Source organism: Antechinus flavipes, chromosome 5 (assembly GCF_016432865.1).
Source record: "Antechinus flavipes isolate AdamAnt ecotype Samford, QLD, Australia chromosome 5, AdamAnt_v2, whole genome shotgun sequence".
In the NCBI taxonomy this organism is placed as follows: domain Eukaryota; kingdom Metazoa; phylum Chordata; class Mammalia; order Dasyuromorphia; family Dasyuridae; genus Antechinus; species Antechinus flavipes.
The window spans coordinates 203,210,102-203,230,293 of record NC_067402.1 but is presented as its reverse complement, the minus strand read 5'-3'; the positions used below and the strand labels follow the sequence as shown (position 1 = coordinate 203,230,293).

Here is a 20,192-nt window from a genome sequence, read left to right as displayed (position 1 = left end):
CCAATGTTCTATCCACTCTGCCACCAGCTTATCATCATTATCATCATCGCCACCACCATCATCTTTATTATTATTTCAGCTGAGCCAAAAGTTCAGGACTATGAATATAGCCAAGGAATATCTAGCAAAATATATCTGATGTGACAGTTTCTAGATGACAACATCTACCAGCAACTATCTGACTAGTGGGGGAAGCCCAATGGAAGCAGCAAAAATAGCATTATTGCAAAAAGACTCTTCAGCAATGAAGGTGTTCATTGCCCTTCTTTATGGATGCTGTAATCATAATTGTTCCTTGTATGTGTACCATTCTACATACATATCTTGGCTACATTCTTTCCATTAATGTATATATTTATACAAGAATATGGGTTTATAGGAGAACTCCTTTGTTGCTACTTTTCTTATTAAATGTCTTTTATTTGAACTAGTTTTATATAACTAACTTAAAGGTAAACCTGTAAGTAAAGGTTCACAAGATATATAATTTTAAGGGATAAGACCCAGAAAGTACTACTAATCTCAAGTAGACATTCTTTGGGGGACCCTCCTTGGTCCCACTATCTATCTTTAGATATATCCAAATCACAGAACTTCAAACTTGAATAGTTCATTTGAATCTTCACATTTGAGTGGCAAGAGTTCCTATTAAGAATTGTTATGCAAAGTACCAAAAAACATGTAGAAGGATACATGTGTGGGTGTGATTTGTAAAAAAAAAAAAAAAAAAAATCTCTAGGTGAATTTCTTTGTAGATTGTTAGTCTATCATAGTTCTGCTTTTTTAAAAAAAAATTGTTTAATTATGTAAAAGATGGGGAAATAGTTATATTTGTGTATCTTTTTCTCTAGATAATCTAAGCAGTGTTTATGTATGTGTGTATGTGTGCATGTGTTTGTATGTATATGCAGGCATAATTCCTTCAGGAGACATCTACCAAGGCAAAAACAAGTGTCCAGTGTTGATTTTTCTATGGGCATAGAACCAGTTTTATGGAGGGGACAAACAACTACCAGCATTGGGAGAATAAAACCTGAGCTCTATAAACAGAAGTCAGTTGACTCTGAGAGCAGCAGGAAAGAAGATGTCAAAACTTGTGGGAAACTTAATTTTACTCTCCAATATGATTACGAAAATGAACTACTTGTTGTTAATATTATCAAAGCCTTAGATTTACCTGCGAAAGACTTTACAGGAACATCTGACCCCTATGTGAAAATATATCTTCTTCCAGATAGGAAAAAGAAGTTTCAGACCCGAGTACACAGAAAGACTTTAAATCCTTTATTCGAAGAAACCTTTCAATTTCCTGTAGCCTATGACCAACTGAGCAACAGAAAACTACACTTGAGTGTATATGATTTTGACAGATTTTCTAGACATGACATGATTGGGGAAGTGATTCTGGATAATTTTTTTGAAGTCTCTGATCTTTCCAGGGAAGCTACAGTGTGGAAAGATATTCATTGTGCAACTACCGTAAGTAATTATTTCCTAATGTATTCATTACCAGTAAAATGTTACATTGCAATATCAGAACTTTTGAAGTGATATTTTGCTTGTTACCTTTGAACTGAATGAAAAGGTTAGACAATTATCAGAATATCCTTAATATAATTATTATATACTTATATTTTTTAGGAGCTATTCAGTGAGAGTTTTTATGGAATCATTGAATGATATAATCATGAGAGTGATAAAAAATTAGGTCCCTATAATAATACATAATTTTTGTGAAGCTTTGATCTCAATACAAGCTGTCCATTTAAAAATAATTTATATGTCACATCAAATACCCTTAAAATTCATAGAAAAGCTATGCAGAGAAGAAAATTTTTGAAACTTTTAATATTATTATTATTATAGCATGACATATCTAATGCTAATTTTAAAAACTTATTGGCCTTGTTTTTGGTTTAAGAATCTTGCCACCTTTTAATGTCATATAAAAATGAGAGGGGAAGGAAGTCAGTCAACAATGACTTAGGTACATACAATGTGCCAGGCACTATGCATGCAGGACATTAGGAATACAAATGCAGGTAGAAAGAAAAGTCCCTACTATCATAAAACTTACATTCTAAGAGAGAAGACCATGATATAAAAGGAACTTAAAAGGGAGAAAGGGAAAGTGACTCAGCAGTCAATGTAGAGAAAGTGGGAAAAGAGAATCATAGGAGGTGTCTGGAAAGGAATAAAGGCATGGGGGCTTTGAATATCCTCTTTAAAATGGAGATTCTGAAGGAACTAGCCAATCAAAGGGAGTGGCCATTTATGAGAGCTAAAGTGAATTTCCAGGGTAGGGAGCTTTCTGGAGCCTTATAGGAAGAATTCCTGTAAAAGTTGTCTTGTAAGTGAAATGCATGTATAAACTTGAAATATACAACAATTGACTTTTTTTGATTTTTGTTTTTTACTTTTATAATCTAGCAGATTTACTTTAAAATTATGTTCATTCTATGCCCAAAGGACTATAAAACTGTGCATGCTCTTTAATCCAACAATACTACTAGTAGGTGTGTATCCCGAAGAGATTTTTTTTTAAGGGATAGGAAAGGACCGACTTGTAAAAAAAAATATTTGTACTAGCTCTTTCTTTGATGACAAAGAATTGGAAATTGAGGGAACTCCCATCAATTATGAAATAGATGAACAAACTGGGATATATGAATGTAATGGAATACTATTGTGCTATAAGAAATGGCAAGCAAGCAGATTTCAGAAAAACTTGGAAAGACTTACATGAACTGATGAAAAGTGAAGTGAGTAAGACCAGGGTAGCACTGTACACAGTAATAACAGAATATTGTATGATGACATGATGATACTTACAGTTATAAATAACTTGGCTCTTTTCATCTATGAATAACAGCTCTTCTCAGAAATAATTTACAAAATAATTTTGACATTTTTTTTAATTTTGGGAATTCTAAACTCTCTCCTTCCCCTCTTCTCTGAGAAGGCTAGTAATCTGATACAGGTTATGCATGGATCCAAGAACTTTCAAAGGACTCATGATGAAAATTGCTCTTTCCAACCAGGAAAAGATGGAGTCTGAATGCAGATTGAAGAATGCTATTTTCACTTTAATATTTTATGTGTGTATTTTTTCTTTTGTTCTGTTTCTCCTTTCACAGCATGACTACTATGGAAATATGATTTACATGATTGTACACATATAATGCATATCAAATTGTTTATCATTTTAGGGAGGAGAGAAGTGAGAAAGGGAGAAAATTCAGAAGTTGAAAAAAATTTTAAATGAATGTTAAAACTTGTTTTAAAATGTAATTGGAAAAATGAAATATTATTAAAATAAAATAAAATGATATAAAATCATGTTTATCAATGTTAATGAGTTTTTAAATATTGATATTCTTCAAGAGCATAAATAATTAGAAACAAAGAAAATCAAAAAGAGTTTTTTAATCTAAAAATCCTTGAAAGTGTGCTTCTTTATTATACTTAGATTTCGTATTTTTTTTAGTACAAATAATATAGATTTATTAGTTAGTACTTATGAACTTTATGAGTTGAATCAAAATGTTTTAGTACAACAGCATTGTGAATTGTTGAAATTTCATTTTTAGTTTTTATAATAGACAAAAGTATGAAAAGAAATTATGAAAAGGAATCACATTTCATATATATGTTATATATATAGGCTTATTGAATTATATAGTTTTTACATTATCATTCATTTGCTCAGAAAAAAAGTGTCTCAAACCATTTTTTAAAAAAAATATCCTTTTAGATATCTACAAAGAATCTATTTTAATGTTAAGGATTGAGTCTATTTCTTCTTCAATAACATATTACTTCCATAACATCATTCCAAAGGCTATTGTATAGCCATAATCTTGTAGAAATAACTTAATAATATATTTCAATGGTTTGTGTCCTACAAACTGAATATTTTCATTCACAGACTCACTCATAATAAGAATGATTATGATAATTATAAGTATTCTCTTAATTCTTTTCTGTATACTCTGTGATCCAGAGACACTGCCCTTCATGAACAAGACATTCCATCTCCACACTCTGAGCATTTCCTCCCACTGTCATTCATGAAATGTTCTGCCTCTTCATCTCGGTCTCCTGGCTTTCTTTGCTTATTTAGTTTCCAGATAAAATGCCACTTTGCATTGTAAATCTTTTCCCATCTCTCTTAATACTAATGCCTTCCTTCCATTGGTTATTGCCAATTTATCCTCCATATAGCTTGATTTTACATAGTTATTTCCATGTTGTCTCTTTTATCATTTTTTTATCCTTGAGGAGAACACTAGAACTTGGCATGGTACCTGTTATGTAGTAGGTGCTAAATAAAGAATTATTGACTGACTACATAATTGTTGTATTGTATGCATAAGTGTTGCATGTTACCTCTAATGATAAGTGAGCTCCTTCATAGTAGGGGCTATTATTACCTTTCTATACTCATATATACTGCTTACAACAATGCCTGAATTATAGTAGGTACTTAATAATTGCTTGTTGACTTAGCTGGATATTTGATCATTTAGAGATCATGGATAACTTTAGAGAAAGTATTTTCAGGCTAAGTGATGAGGTTAGAAGCCAAATTGCTTGGTGATAAAAGAAAAAAAGGGGGAAAACAAGTGGAATTATGAACCTTTCTCCTTTGATTTTCATTTTTACCAGGAAGTAGAAGGAAGTATTCTACAATGCCGAAGTGACTCATGTGGCCAATTGAAAAGACTCCAGCAAAGAGTGATGTAGGGTGACCAGAAATAAAAATGGGGAAAGAATGGGAGGTTAGGACAGAGAAGGATAAGAAACACTTTTCAGTACCTTTTTTTGTTTTTGTTTTTGTTTTGTTTCAGGGAGTGGGGTTTGAGAACAATTAGGGTTAAGTGACTTGCCCAGGGTCACACAACCTAGTAAGTGTTAAGTGTCTGAGGCAAAATTTGAACTCAGCTCCTCCTGGCTCCATCTATTTGCCCTCGTACCTTTCCTTTTTAATATTTGGTATTGGTTTCCTAGTGGATAGAAATCTAACCTCAGACATGTATTAGTTGTTTGAGCCTGGACAAATAATAGCACCTACTTCACAGGCTTTTTGAGAATCAAATATGATATTTATGAAGCATTTGCAAACCTATTATTATCTGAAGTTTCTAGCTAAGTTCCTGATCCTTCTGTGGATAATTGATGAAAAGTATGCCTTTTGACATTTTCTAAGTAAAGCAAAAAGGCAGCAGTGGGGGGAAGGGAGTAGAGTGTGTTATAAAAAAAATAAAGCTTTATTTCACAAAACTCTAATTCTATTCTTTGTCTTTATCTCTGTTTACCATTTCATTTTATCACTTAGTCTGTGCTACAAAAGATCCATTGTTTCTTATTCTCCTTTCTTTAGTTTGTTCTATTAGTCTATTTCTGTATTAAAAAAAAAAAAACAATTCTGGATGACTTTGATGACTACTGCTTTATAATATAACTTGAGATTTGTAAATGCTATTCTCCCTTTCTCCCTACTTCTTTTTCTCATTTCTCTTGCCATTCTAAATCTTTTGTTTTTCCAAATGAATTTTATTATATTATCACTCTCTTTAAGTATCCCTTGATAATATGATTGACATAGCATAAGTACTGAGTGTTCCTCCAGCTATTTAAGCTCTTTATTTCTTTAAGGAACAATTTGTAATTGAATCAATATATGTCTTTTATGGCCTTTAATAGATTGATCCCCAGATGTTTTATGCATTTTTAGTTAATTAGAATAGGATTTACTTCTCTAGTTTCACCTTTTGGTTTTTATTATTGTTATATAGAAATGCAGTTAATTTTTGAAGGCTTATTTTGTGAACTTCAACATTACGTTGCTATTGCCTCTATTAGTACATTTGCCAGTTCTCTTGGATTTTTCCAGTATATCATCATATCATCATCAAAGAGAAATAGTTTTGTCTTCCTTACCTATATTTATGCCTTTAATTTCTTTCTCTTGTCTCATTGTTGTTGTTTCCATTTTCAGAACTATATCAAATAATAGGGGAATGGGTTCCCTTCTTCAATCTAATATTTTTTTGAAAAAGATTCTAATATATCCTTATTATGTATGTTTATTGCATTTTTAGTTTCGGATACTTTTTGTGTTAAATAGCATTTTATTTTTTCCAATTATATGTAAAAATGGTTTTCAGCATTCATTTTGAGTTCCAAATTTTACTCCTTTCCTGCTTCCCCTACGTTCTTCCAAAGATGGTAGGCATTTTGACATAATTTATACATGTGTTATCATATAGAACATTTCCATGTTAATTACAGCTGTGAAAGAACTAGATTAAAAAATACAAGAAAGAAGATAGTAAATGGGAAAAATATGCTTGAATCGGTATTGAGAGTCTATCAATTCTTTATTTGGTTATGGATAGCATTATTTTTCATGCATCCTTTGCACTTGTCTTGAATTAAGAGCTTAGTCATTTGGTCATCACACAATGTTGCTGGTACTGTGTATGTTTTCCTGATTCTTTTCATTTTACTTTGCATTAGTATCGGTCTTTCCAGGTTTTTCTGAAATCTGCCTATTCATCATTTCTTATTGCACAGTAGTATTGCATTCCATTCATATATCATAAATTATTTAACCACTCCCTGATAGGTATCCCTTCAGTTTCTAGTGTTTTTGCCATGATGAAAAGGGCTGCTATAAATATCTTTGCACATGTAGGTTCTGTTTTTCTTTTTTTGTGACCTCTCTGGGCTCATAATGATATTTTTGGATCAAAAGGTGTGTCCAGGTTGGTTGTCCTCTGGGTATACTTCCGAATTGCTCTTCAGAATAGTTGGATCAGTTCATAGCTATACCAACAATGCATTAGTTTCCCAATTTTCTATATCTTCTCCAACATTTATCACTTTCCTTTTTTGTCATATTGGCCAATCTGATAGGTATGACGTGACACCTCAGAATTGTTTTAGTTTGCATTTCTCTAATCAAAATTGACTTAAACCACTTTTTTCTATGCCTTTAGATAGCTTTGATTTTTTTTTTCATTTGAAAACTGCCTGTTTATTATCTTTTGACCATTTATCAATTGGGGAATGGTTTATACTCTTAAAAAGTTGACTCAGTTCTTTATTTGAGAAATGAAGCCTTTATCAGAGATCTTTGCTGTTAAAAAATGTTTTTTAGCTTTCTACTTTTCTTCTAATGATGGTTGTATTAGTTTTGTTTGTACAGAAGCTTTTTGATTTAATATAAGCAAAAGCATCCATTTTGTGTTTTATAATGCTTTCTATCTCTTGGTTGCTCATGAATTTTTTCCCCTTTCACATAGATCTGACAAGTAGACAATTCCTTGCTCTTTTAACTTACTTATGATTTCTAATATTATATTTACGTCCTTAATTTCTTTGTTTGTTATTTGGTTGGGCTTATCCAGTTCCGAGAAAGGATAGTTGAGTTCACCCATTAGAATACTTTTGCTGTAAATTTTTTTCTGTAACTCACTTAACTTCTTTAAAAATTTGGATGCTATATCACTTAGTGCACATATGTTTCATATTGATATTGTTTCATTATCTATAGTACCTTTTAGCAAGGTTTAGTTTTCTTCCTTATCTCTTTTAATTAAGTCTATTTTCACTTTTACTTTGTCTGATATCATAATTGCTACCCTGGTTTTTTTTCACCTTAGTTGAAACATTCTGCTCCAGCTCTTTAACTTTACTCTGCTTCAGGTGTGTTTCTTGTAAACAACATATTGTAGGATTCTGGTTTTTTGATCCACTCTGTGATCTGCTTCCATTTTATAGGAGAGTTCATCCCAATCATATTCATAGTTATCATTAATATCTGTGTATTTCCTTCTTCCTATTCTTCCTCCTATTAATCCTCTTTTCCCTTTTACCCTTTCCCTCCTCACTAGAGTTTGGCTTCTATCTACCTCTTCTCTTCATGTGCCCTCTTTTCTGTCAGTTCTGATCTCCTTTAATTAATATCTTTCTTTCCTACTTCCCTGTTGGTTAAATAGATTTCTATATTCAACTGGTTATGTAAATTATTCCTCATTTGGGCCAATATTGATGAAAATAAGTTCAAATGATGTTCATCACCCACCCTTTCATCTTTTATGCCTTTTCATGTAAAATATTTATACCATTCTATCTCTTCTTTCCTTCTGTATCTTCTCTTCCTTTCCCTTAATTTCTTTTATTCCATTACCTCAAATTCACCATATACACACACTCTCTGCCTACATATGTTCCTTGTAGCTATACTATTAATTATATCAGTTTTTTAAAATTATAGGTATCATCATCTCATGTATGGATATAAATAGTTTAATTGTATTAAATCCCTTATATTTTCTTCCCCTACTTATGCTTCTCTTGGGTCTTGATATTGGAGATCAAATTTTTTATTTATTTTCGGTGTTCTCCCAAGGAAAGCTTGAAATCCTTGTTTCACTAAATGGCCATTTTTCCCCCTTGATGTGTTATGATTAATTTTGCCAGGTATAGATTCCAGAATATCATGTTCCATGACCACAGGTCCTTTAATGTTGTAGCTGCCAATTTTTTGTGAAATCCTGATTGTGACTCCCTGATATTTGAATCGTTTCTTTCTGGCCCTTGTATTTTTTTTCCTTGATAGTTATGTTTGTATTTTAATCTTCCTTATTACTATAGTAGCTTTCCATACTCATGGCTCTTTTGGTTTTTTTTCCTCCTTTGTAAAAGTCGAGCTCTGTTCCTGGAGCACAGAGGGAACTGTCCCAAGATTTTTGTGCTGGAGACCAGTGGTCTCGTCATTTGCTTCCTGCACTAGGGCCTGAGGTATTTGTGGCTTGCCTACTATACTGGAGTGGCCTAGCCTAATCATAGCTGTTGTGCCAAGGTTTCAGTGCTGACCATTTGCCTTCTGTACTGTGGCTGGAGGCTTCACAGCTATCCTGCTGTACCCCTAGCCTGCTGAGCCAGGACCAAGGGTTCTTGATTGATGATCTGTGCTATGGCTAAGAGTCTCTGACTGGCTTGCTCCAACTACTATCTGTACTACACTACACTCCTGTTTTGCCCGCATAAGACAGATCTTTCCTGAAATCCTAAAATCTTAAACTGGAAATTTGTTTCACTCCATTTTTTTTGTGGGGTCTGTTGCTCCAGAATTCATTTAGAAATTTGATTTTAACATTGTTCCCAGGGGAAATTAGGGAGAGCTCAAACAATTTCTTGGCTTCTCTTCATCCTCTTTAAATGCTTTTTATGATATTAAAAGCAATCCCTCTAAACCTCTGTGATAATCATGTAGTCTAGAATATTTTAATGTGCTTATTTATCTTGATTGTTTTTCTACTGTTGAAGCATTCTTCCACTCTTAGCATAAATGCAACATTCATTCATGATGAATGATTTTTTGGATAAATTGCTATAGTGTTTTAGAAAGGATTTTGTTTACACATTTTGAAATAAATATTCATTAATGATCTTGGTTCATAGTTTTCCTTCTATGTTTTATCCTTCAATGGTTTAGGCATTAGGACTGTATTTGTCTCCTAAAGAGATTTTGATAAGTTGCTTACTTTCTTCATTTTTAAAGAATAAATAAATAATAAACCCTCTTCTTCACTAGAAGCTAGCCCTAGACTTGACTAAGAACCATTACATACTCCTTTTTACCCTCTCATCCTGCTTTTCCATGTATATTTTATATTTAAAAAATAATTTTAATTCCATTAAAAAATACATATGTCCAGGAATTTGTTTCTTTGTACTTAAAAAGAAGTTCTATTTCCTGTTCTGTGATTGGATTCTTTAATATCTTGCCTGATCTTCTGGCAAGATATTTGAAGCCACTCCTGTATTTATTTTATGTTCTTGTTTTTGTTAGCACATAATTGCACAATATATTCTATTTCTTTTATTTTTTTCTGGTTTTGTTGTGGATTTCACCTTGCTCTTTAGGTATTTTACTGATTTGCTCTTCTATCTTCTTGTTTTAAATTAGAGTGCCTAAAGATTTATCAGTTGTATTCATCTATTTAAGACTCTAGCTTTTATTATTTTATTTATAATAATTTTAAGGGAGTTTTTTGTTTACTGCTTATATATTTCTCCTCCTATTTTTACTGTCTTTTTTAGATGAGGGACAAATGATGAGGTTAGTGGTAGTTGTGATGAGATGCAAGAATTGGGGTGGGAAATCCCCTCTGATCGGAGGCGCAGGTCCAATGAGAAAGAATTTGCAAACCCGAAATCCGTGTGACAAAAAGGGATTTATTGGCATTGAAAAGCCAGCTTTGCTAGGAAGACAGACTTCTTAGTGGCAAGGTCCTGTTGGGAAGATAGCAAAGGTTAACACTGAGAAGAAGATATCTTAATACTGAGCAAGGTCCTCTTTTAGGATATCTGCAAAAATATCTGAGCATGTAGCCTTAGATATATTGGGGCTTGCTTTAATCTTTGGCCTGGACACGGAGGGCTAACTCCTGAGAGACCAATTTTTAATTCAATTTAAAATTGAAAGAGATTATTTAATAGGGAGTTTCAAGCCCCTGAGAGTTGTTTGTGGCAATTCAATGGAAGATGATTGACCAAGATCTCCAGTTGAATGAAACCACTTAACTGGGAGTTTGCAGGTTTTTCCCAGGGTCTGGGACCTCCTCAGAAGGGGATACACATCCGGTCCCACCAAAAGATCTCAATTTATGTCATTCCCCCTTTGGTCCTCTTTCCGAGGAGAGTTTGGACAGTTTCAGGTTTCACCTCCATCATTTATACATGCTTTTAAAAAAGTTTATCCGCTGGTTTCCTAATTTTTATATGTACATTCAGTTCATTAAATGTTATCTTTTTCTATTTTGTTAATGTTTATTTGTAAGGTTATGATTTCCCCTCCAAAAAAATAGATTGATTTAACTATAATTCAGAAATTATGGCATGCTTTATTATTATAATTTTATTTCACATAATTATTCATTGGTTCTTTGTATTCATTTGTTCTTTGACCTGCTTCTTACTTAGTTTTATATTGTTAAGTTTCCCTTTAGGAGACTTTATGTCACCTGAACAAATGACCATTTTAAATTGCATTATAGTGTTTGAAGGATATTTCTAACTTTTTACATTTTTTTCTGTGTCTCTGTGTCCTAATTCATGGTCAGTTTTTGTGAAAGTTCCATGTCATACTGATGTAATATGAAACCCTGGTTCCCCTTCCCAACCTCAACAGTACTGAGAAATAAATATTCTGTAAAAAATTCTATAAGTCTTTTAGTTCGAGTTTCCTTAGCAATTTGTTCAAATGTGTATTTACCTTTTTGTTTATCTTTCTGTAGACTTAGCCAAAATTATGAAAAGAACATTGAAGTATCCTGTCATATGTTACGGTTTTTGTACATTTCAGTTACATTTACTGTTTCATTGATGAATTTGGGCGCTATGGAATTTGGAGCATAAAAATGAAATATTATTATTCTGTTTTCTGTGGTTCCTTTCAGCATAATGTAATTTCCTTGTTTATCCCTTTTTTTAGTATTTGCTTTTTCTTTCTGTGATAGCATTATGACATCTCCAGCTTTTTTGATGTAGATATAGAATAATATTTTTTCTTATTCCCTAGTTTTGTGTATCTGTTTTTTAAATGTGTTTCTAATAAGCAACAGATTGTAAGATTTTGTTTGCTTATTCAATCTGTCACTCTTTTTCATTTTGTTGGATTATTTTATCATTCATATTTAAAATTATGAGTTATATTTATGTATTCCTCCATCTGTAGCTAATAATATTTTTTAAAGTTATGATTTCTCTCCTCTTCTTCCATAAATATGGAGTTATATCTAATTACTTTACTTTTCTTATGCTGGCTCTGTTCTCATTAGCTTTTTTCTCCTCACCTTTAAACTCTCCCACTTCCATTTGTTATTCTTTTTACCTTTGGTGTTTTGTTTAATAGTTCTCCTTTCTTTCTAGTTTTTTTCTTTTTATTTAATTCTTTCCCCTCTTTTTTCTTTTTAACTTAGGTAACTAGATTCTTCCTCTTTCTCTATACTTTCTCCAGTTATTGTAGATATATTTTTTCTCTCTATTCCTTCTTGTTGGGTTTTGTTGGTAATATAAATAAATGCTAATGACTTATTGGGATTTTATATTTCACAACTTTGCTAAAGTTGGTAGTTGTTTCAGTTATTTTACTTGATTCTCTAGAATTCTTTATAGTATCATCTCATTACAAAGAATGATAGCTTTCTTTCATCATTTCCTACACTTTTCTTTCAATTTTTCTTTCTTGTCTCATTGCTACAATTAACACAATATTGTTGATCATGGCCATTCTTATTTTATAGGAGAAGCTTCTAGTTTATCCCCATTAGAGATAATCTCTGCTTTAGATGTTAGATATACTATATTTAAGATTTTAAGAAAAACTCCTTACTGTTTTTAGTTGGAAGGGGTGTTATATTTTTTTCAAAAACTTTTTCTATATCTATTGATATAAAAATGATATTTTTGTTGTTATTGATGTGGTCAATTATGCTTATATGCTTATAGTTTTCCTAACATTGAACCATTCTTGGTATAAATTAAGTCAAGAATATGGTGATGATCTTGTGATATTGCCTTGTTGGTGTTTTATTTAAAATTTTTATATCAATATTCATTTGAGAAATTAACATATAGTTTTTTTTCTCTGTTTTTGCTCTCTCTGATTTAGGTATCAATATTATATATACGCCATAAAAGGAATTTTTCATCTGTTTTTTTCCAATAGTTTACATAATATTAGAATTTATTGTTCTTTAAAATTTACTGCTATAGATTCATCTCTTAGCCAGTACTGTCTTATTTCAGGTTTTGGTCTTCCTGGTTTAGGCATCAAGATGATATTTGTGTCATAGAAGCATTTTGGTAGGAATTCATGTCATAGGAGGAATTCTTTACCTATTTATTTCAAACAGTTTACATAGTATTGGAATTAATTGTCTTTTAAGTATTCAGTAGAATTCACTTAGTTGTATGCTCATTTCTAAAACCAATGTGATCTTATTTTAGGTTTGATGTTGGGACAAAATGAGACATTCATGAGCCTCTAGTCCCTGGTATGTGTAGAGGTGTAAGAATGGGAAGGGTTATTTTATCCTAACACAGCAAGTTTATGCAATAAGGATATCCAGAAAGAATACTGGGGATCTTTGCTTCTCTGAAAGCACTCTTTCCCTCTTCCCTGCCCTATCTCTCTCTGGAAACTGTTTGGTCCACCAACCATCAGGCTACAACAACTCTTTTGAGTGTCCACCAAGTGTGAAGTGCCTGAAATCCACCTTGCTTGAGCTTTATATTGTTGCTAGGCCAGGACATAGCAAAGAAGCTAGGGTAAATCTTCATTAAAGCAGTAACTAGAGAAACTGGTGCCAAAGGAATGTGTATGGAAATTGTGTGGGGACTGTGTTTTAGAATAAAAGGAGCTATGTCAGGGAACTGCTCTTTAGCCATACATTAGTAAATTCATCTGGCCCTAGGTGTGTTTGTATGTTTTTTCACTTAGGGAGCTCATTTATAGCTTCTATAATGTTTTTTTCCCCTAATTTATCATTATTAAAGTGTTCTGTTTCCTTTTCTGCTTATTGAGCAATTTATATTTTTATAAATATTGATCCATTTCCTTTAAATTATCATTTTTTTTAGGCATATAGTTGCACAAAAACACATATTTATCTCTGGATGTGAATGGCACATTCCATATTGATGTAAATGTTAAGCAATATAACTTTCCCCTAAGTATACCTTTGTTTACATCCCATCAATATTGGTATATTGTGTTATCTAATGTCATTATCATTAATGAAATTATTGATTTTTAAATGATTTCTTCTTTGGTCTACTCAATCTGTAGGATTACATTAATTTGCCATTAATTTTAACCTATGGTAAAACAGCCATTTAAAAATATTATTGAATTTATTTATTTATTATTTATTTTTTGACATTTTTGAGTTTTAGATTCTCTCTCTTCCTCCCTAGACCCAGACCCCTTTATGAAGGTACATGTAAATCTATACAAAACATTTCCATGAAAATAATGTTGTGAAAGAAAATACAGATCTCCCCCAGCCAAAAAAAAACAAAAGTCAAGCATGACTTTATAGCCTTTTGGCCATAATTCATATCTTTTGATCATTTATCAATTGGGAAATGGCTATTTTTTAAAAATAAATTTGACTCAATTTCCTATACAGGTGAGAAATAATCCCTTCATCAGAGAAACTTGCTTCAAAATTCTTCACAAAAATCCTATTTCTAATTGTATTTCTCTCCCTATTTATTCTATTCTATTCCTTCACACAATATGCCCTATCTTCTGTCACTCTGCCCCTTCCTATATTTTCTTCCTTTTCTACTTTCATGCAGCATAAAATGTTATTTCTATACTCATATTGAGTGTATATGTTATTTCTTCTTTTACCCAATTCTGATGAGAGTAAAGTTCACCTTCTTCCCCTCTCCATCTTCCCTTTCATTATAAAAGCTTTTTTTGGTCTCTTTTATGGCAGATAATTTATACCATTTCACCTCTCCCTTTCCCATTCTCCCTTATCGATGAAGTCCAGGTTAGTTCCCTGTTGACCCCAGGGTCTGCCAGAGTCAGGAACAGCAAAAGTCCTTGGTCTTTAGGGAGAGAAGTAAAGGAAATGGATGAAGCCACCACAAGCTCTCTGCCTCCCGACCTCCCTTCTCCTCGTTCTCCTCCAAAGTGACTCTGGCTTGTTTTCCTCCACCCCCTAATCTCTCCTACAATTATCTGTATACACCAAAAGATACAGCCAGCACAGAATAGTGGGAAGGGCCATTTTCCAAGCATATGCTAATAGAGTATTGTCCAATAAGTAATTAGCCTTCTGTGCTCGGTTGTCTGATTCTAATGCACCTATTCAGAGTTTCAACCCTTTATACTTATCTTCCTCTCTCACCCTTTAATTTTATTTTTTAAATATTATTTCTTCATATTCAACTCATGCCTGTTTCTTCTGTCTATATATATTCATAATGGCAATAATAATGAAAGTTCTGAGTTACATACTTGTAACTCCCATCCTCCCATGTAGGCATGTAAACAGAAAAACATTATCAAGTCCCTTATGATATCCCTTTCCTGATTACCTTTTATGCTTCTCCTAAGACCTGTATTTGAAAATTGAATTTACCATTCAGCTCTGAACTTTTCATCACAAATGCTTGAAAATCCTCTATTTCATTGAATGTTCTTTTTCTCTGAAGATTTATATTCAGTTTTGCTTTGTAAGTGATTCTTTGTTGCAATTATTCTCCATTGCTCTCTGGAATATCATATTCTAATCCCTTTGGTCCTTTAATGTAATGTAAATGTAATGTAATGTAAATGTAAATACAATACAAAATCTTGTATTATCCTGTGGCTCCACTAAACTTGAATTATTCTATTTCTCTCTGACCTGGAAGTTACAGAATTTGGCTCTTAAATTCCTTGAAGTTTTCATTTTGTAATCTCAGGAGATGATTGGTGGATTTTTTAACTTTCTATTTTATCCTCTGGTTTTAGAATATCAGGAGAATTTTTCTTGATAATTTCGTGAAAGATGATTTCTAGACTCTTTTTTTGATCATAGTTTCCAGGTAGACCAATAGTTTTAAAATTATTTCTCTTGGATCTATTTCCAGATCTGTTGTTTTCCAGCAAGATATTTCACCTTGTTTTTCTTTTTTTAGGGGGGGGAAAGGGGTATTGTTGTTGTTGTTGTTGTTGTTTTACTGAGGCAATTGGGGTTAAGTGACTTGCCCAGGGTCACGCAAGGAAGTGCTAAATGTTTGAGATTTTGAACTCAGGTCCTCCTGACTTCAGGGCTGATGCACTATCCACTGTGCACCTAGCTGCCCCCACATTGTTTTCTATGTTTCATTCTTTTAATTTATTGTTTCTTGATTTCTCATAAAGTCATTAGCTTCCATTTGTTCAACTCTAATTTTTAAGGAATTTATTTTCCTCAGTGAGTTTTTATACCCACTTTCCCATTTGACCAATTTTGCTTTTTAGGGCATTCTCCATTTCATTTGTTTTCTGTATTTTCTTTTGTACCACTCTCAATTCTCTTCCCAATTTTTCCTCTTTGATTTTCAGAGTCCTTTTGAACTCTTCCATTGTGTGAGACCAATTCTAATTTTTCTTGGAGAATTTGAATGTAGGAGTTTTGACTTTGTTATCTTCTGAGTGTATATTTTAATCTTTCTTGTCACCACAGTAACTTTTTATGATCAGAATCTTTTTCTGTTGTTTGCTCATTTACTTAGCTTATTACTCAGCTTTTAACTCTGAGCTCCAAAAGTTGCTGCCATTACTGTGGCCCACACCCACTACTTCTTTACTGATTTCTCAAGGTCTCCACATCCTATTGATAGATCTTTCTTGCTGACTTTCCAAGTCTTCTTTGATGTATCTGGGTTGAGAAGTCTAGAAACTTACAGTGCTGCTACTGTTTCAGAGATTCAGTGCCTGTGTCTGCTTTGTTTGTTCTGAGTACTAAGCTAGGGCTGGGACTAGGGTAGCCAGCACTAGAACAGCTTTTCTCCCACCTTGGTGCCACAGACCTTTCCTGCTGACCTTCTAATTTGTCTTCTCTGGAAAATGTTCTTTTTATGTGTTCTGATGCTCTAAAATTTGTTTAGAATCATTATTTAAAGGGATTTGGAGCCCTTTGGGGTGGAACTCAGTATTATCCTGGCTCCATTTCCACCCAATTATACTTGTGAAGTCATGCAAAACATATTACCATTTTAGCTATATTTTTAAAAAAATGAACAAAGTGAGAAAATTATACTTCAATTTGAACTCAGAGTTCATCAATTGTCTTTATGGAGGTAGATGGTATTTTTCATCATGAGTGCATCAGAATTGTCTTGGATCATTGTATTGATAGAGTAGTCAAGTTTTTTATTGCTGACGAGTGATCTCCTGATTCTTCTCACTTAAGACTTATCGGTCTTGCCATGTTTTTTCTAAATCCCATGCCATTGTCATTTCTTAAAGTACAATAGTAGTCCACTACTGTCATTTGTTACAACTAGTTTGGCCATTTCCTAGTCAATGGGTATCCCCTCTATTTCCAATTCTTTGCCATCACAGAAAGAACTACTATAAATATCTTTATACATAAATATCCTTTTTCTTTTTCTTTGATATCACTGGGATACAGGCTTAGTGATAGTGCTACATCAAAATATATGCACAGTTTTATAGCTTTTTGGTATAGTTCTAAATAGTTCTTGAGAATTATTGGGCCAGGTCAGTAGTCCACCAACTATTCATTAGTATTCACATTTTTCCATCAACTATTTCAGCATTTGTCATTTCTGATAAGTGTGAAGTGGTACTTCAGTGTTGTTTTCATTTACTTTTTTCTAATCAGTAGTGATTTAGAGAATATTTATATATGACTATAGATAGTTTTGATTTCTTCTTCTGAAAACTGCCTGTTTATATCCTTTGACCAGTTATCAATTGGAGAATGGCTCTTATTTTATAAATTTGACTCAATTATATACTCAATATATGTTTGAGAATTAAGGCCTTTATTAGAGAAAAATGCTGTAAATTTTTTTGATATTACTTAATTTTCTATGGTACCTATTAGTATAATGTCATTTCTGAGTATCCCTTTTAATGAAGTCTCTTTTTGCTTTTGTTTTGAATGTATTCCTTATCTTTTTTTAATTTTACTAAATGTTCTAGACCTTTATTTTAACTCTGCATATATCTTTCTGTAATAAATATGTCTCTTGTAAACAACATATTGTTGGATTTGGGTTTCTGATTCACTCTGCTGTTTATTTCTGTTTTATTGGTTGAACTCATACCGTTCACATTCAGAGACACGATTATTCCATTTTCTTGTTTCTTTTTATTCTTTCTTTCTGTTTATCCTGCCCTTCCTTAAAACTCTGTTTTGTTTCTGACCCCTGCCTTCCTTAATCTGCCCTCTCTTTTAGATATCTCACCCTTACCTACCACTTCCCCCCATACACCTTCCTTCCTCTAATCCTTTCCCCTTCTATTTCCTTGTTAGGTTATTATCCCTAATTTGATAAGTGGTCAAAGATATGAATAGGCAGTTTCAGAAGAAAAAATTAAACTATTTATATGAAAAAATGCTTTAAAATTGATTGGAGAAATATAAATTAAAACCTGTCAGACTGGTTAATTTGACAGAAAATAAAAATGGCAAATTTTGGAAGGAACGTGGAAAAACTGAGATACTAATTGGTGAAATTGTAAACTATTCCAACCATTTTGGAGTGATTTTTGCAACGATTCCAAAAGAGCTATAAAACTGTGCGTGCCCTTTGATCCATCAATACTACTATTAGATCTGTACCCCAAAAGATCAAAGGAAAAGAATCTATGGGTACAAAATATTTATAACAGCTCTTTTGTGGTAGCGAAGAATTGCAAATTGATGGGATGATCATTTGGGGAATGTCTGAATACATTGTGGTGCATGATTGTTATTGAATACAATTTTGCTATAAAAAATTATGAGAAAAACTGGGAAGATTTATATGAACTGATACAATATGACATGAGTAGAATCTGGAGAACACTGTACACAATAAATAGAAATATTGTATGATGATCAACTGGGAATAAATTGCCTATTCTCTATAATAAAATGGTCCAAGACAGAACCAAAGGACTTTTATGAAAAATACTCACCTCCAGGAAAAAAAAGCGATGGAATCTGAATGCCGACTGAATCTTATTTATAACATTATTATTCTTGCTTTGGATTTTTTTTTTTGGTCTGTATTTTCTTTTGCAGCATAACAAAGATGGAAATGTTTTGCATGACCACCCATATGTAATCCTTATCAAATCACTTGCTTTGTGAAGAAGGGGAATATTTAGGGAAGGAGAGAGAAAATTTGAAATTAAAAATTTTAGAAAAATTGCACAGACTTTATTCACTCAAATCCAATTCACTTGCATGTCATTAATATCACTTCCCTGATGTCATACTGGTCTGTAAGAATGAAGGACAAACAATAACCTCTGTGAGTAGGAGCTGCCCCATTGAGGTCCAAGCAATAATATAGCTTCCTACTTTACTTCCTTCTTTCCCTCCTTCTCTCCTTCCTCCTTTCTTTCTTCTCTCTCTCCTTCCCTGCCTCCCTTCCTTCCTTTTTTTCTTCCTTCTTCTCTCCCTCCCTTCCTTCTTCTCTCTGTATTATTCCTTCCCTCTTCCCCTTTTCTCCCTTCCTTCCATCTTTGTATTATTCCTTCCTTACTCCCCCTTCCTTCCTACGTCCCTCCATTCCATCTTGGTGGTCACAGGATAGATTTCTTAAGGACTATGCAATAAACCCAAAACACTATTTGACCAACAAAAGGTCTTAGGCCAAGCCTATTTGAATTTTGTTTTGGTCCTGATTGCCTCAGAGTGAATGTACATAATAATGTTTATTGTTTTGCCCAGAAATCCTAAGGGTCTTCCCCTCCCACATTGATTCCTTTTTCAATGATTTATTTTGACTTGTTTTTTTTAAAAAGGCACTTTTTTGGTCTCATTTCTTTTTTTCTTATTGTGTTAGCCCAAAATTGGGAACTAAGGCAATAGTCCCTAAATGGGGATTGTAAGCAGATGAATGTACTAAATGATATTGTGCCATAAAAAGTTATAAAATAAGCAGACTGAAATAAAGCTGAGAAGACCTTTATGAATTACTTGGAAGTGAAGTAAGGAAAACCAGGAGATAAATTTATACAAAAACAGCATCATAAAGAAAAACAACTTTGAAAAACTCTGATCAGCATAATAATAAACCAAAGTCATAAGGCTGCAGATGAAACCTGACCCTCATCTACAGCCAAAGAGAAAGGAACTTAAAATAAGGAGTCACATATTTTCAAACATGAACTTTATCTTTTTTTTTTTCCTTTTTGATCAATTGGGGGCGTGGTCTCTTAAAAGAGGAATAGAGGGAGAAAGATTATAAATGCATGCAAAAATTAATTTTGTTTACAGAAAAATAATTTTCTACAGAAGCATTGATTTGAAAGTCATACTCTGCCTCCATATACAAAGGGAAATAACACCTTAAAGTCTGTTTTTTTCCTGGATAAACATCAGGAAAAAAATGTATTAATGAACATAAATTTACAAAAGAAAAATATAAATTTTAATAACTATGTA

General features: G+C 32.6%; 1 protein-coding gene across 1 annotated transcript in view; it reads left to right on the top strand.

Moving 5' to 3' along the window:
• Positions 1-20,192, top strand: part of SYT10 (synaptotagmin 10) — an 85,155-nt gene that overhangs the window by 44,410 nt on the left and 20,553 nt on the right. Inside the window, exon 3 of the mRNA XM_052000190.1 lies at positions 912-1,479. Within this exon, the coding sequence (XP_051856150.1) occupies positions 912-1,479 (568 nt within the window). The remainder of the gene's footprint in view (positions 1-911; positions 1,480-20,192) is intronic.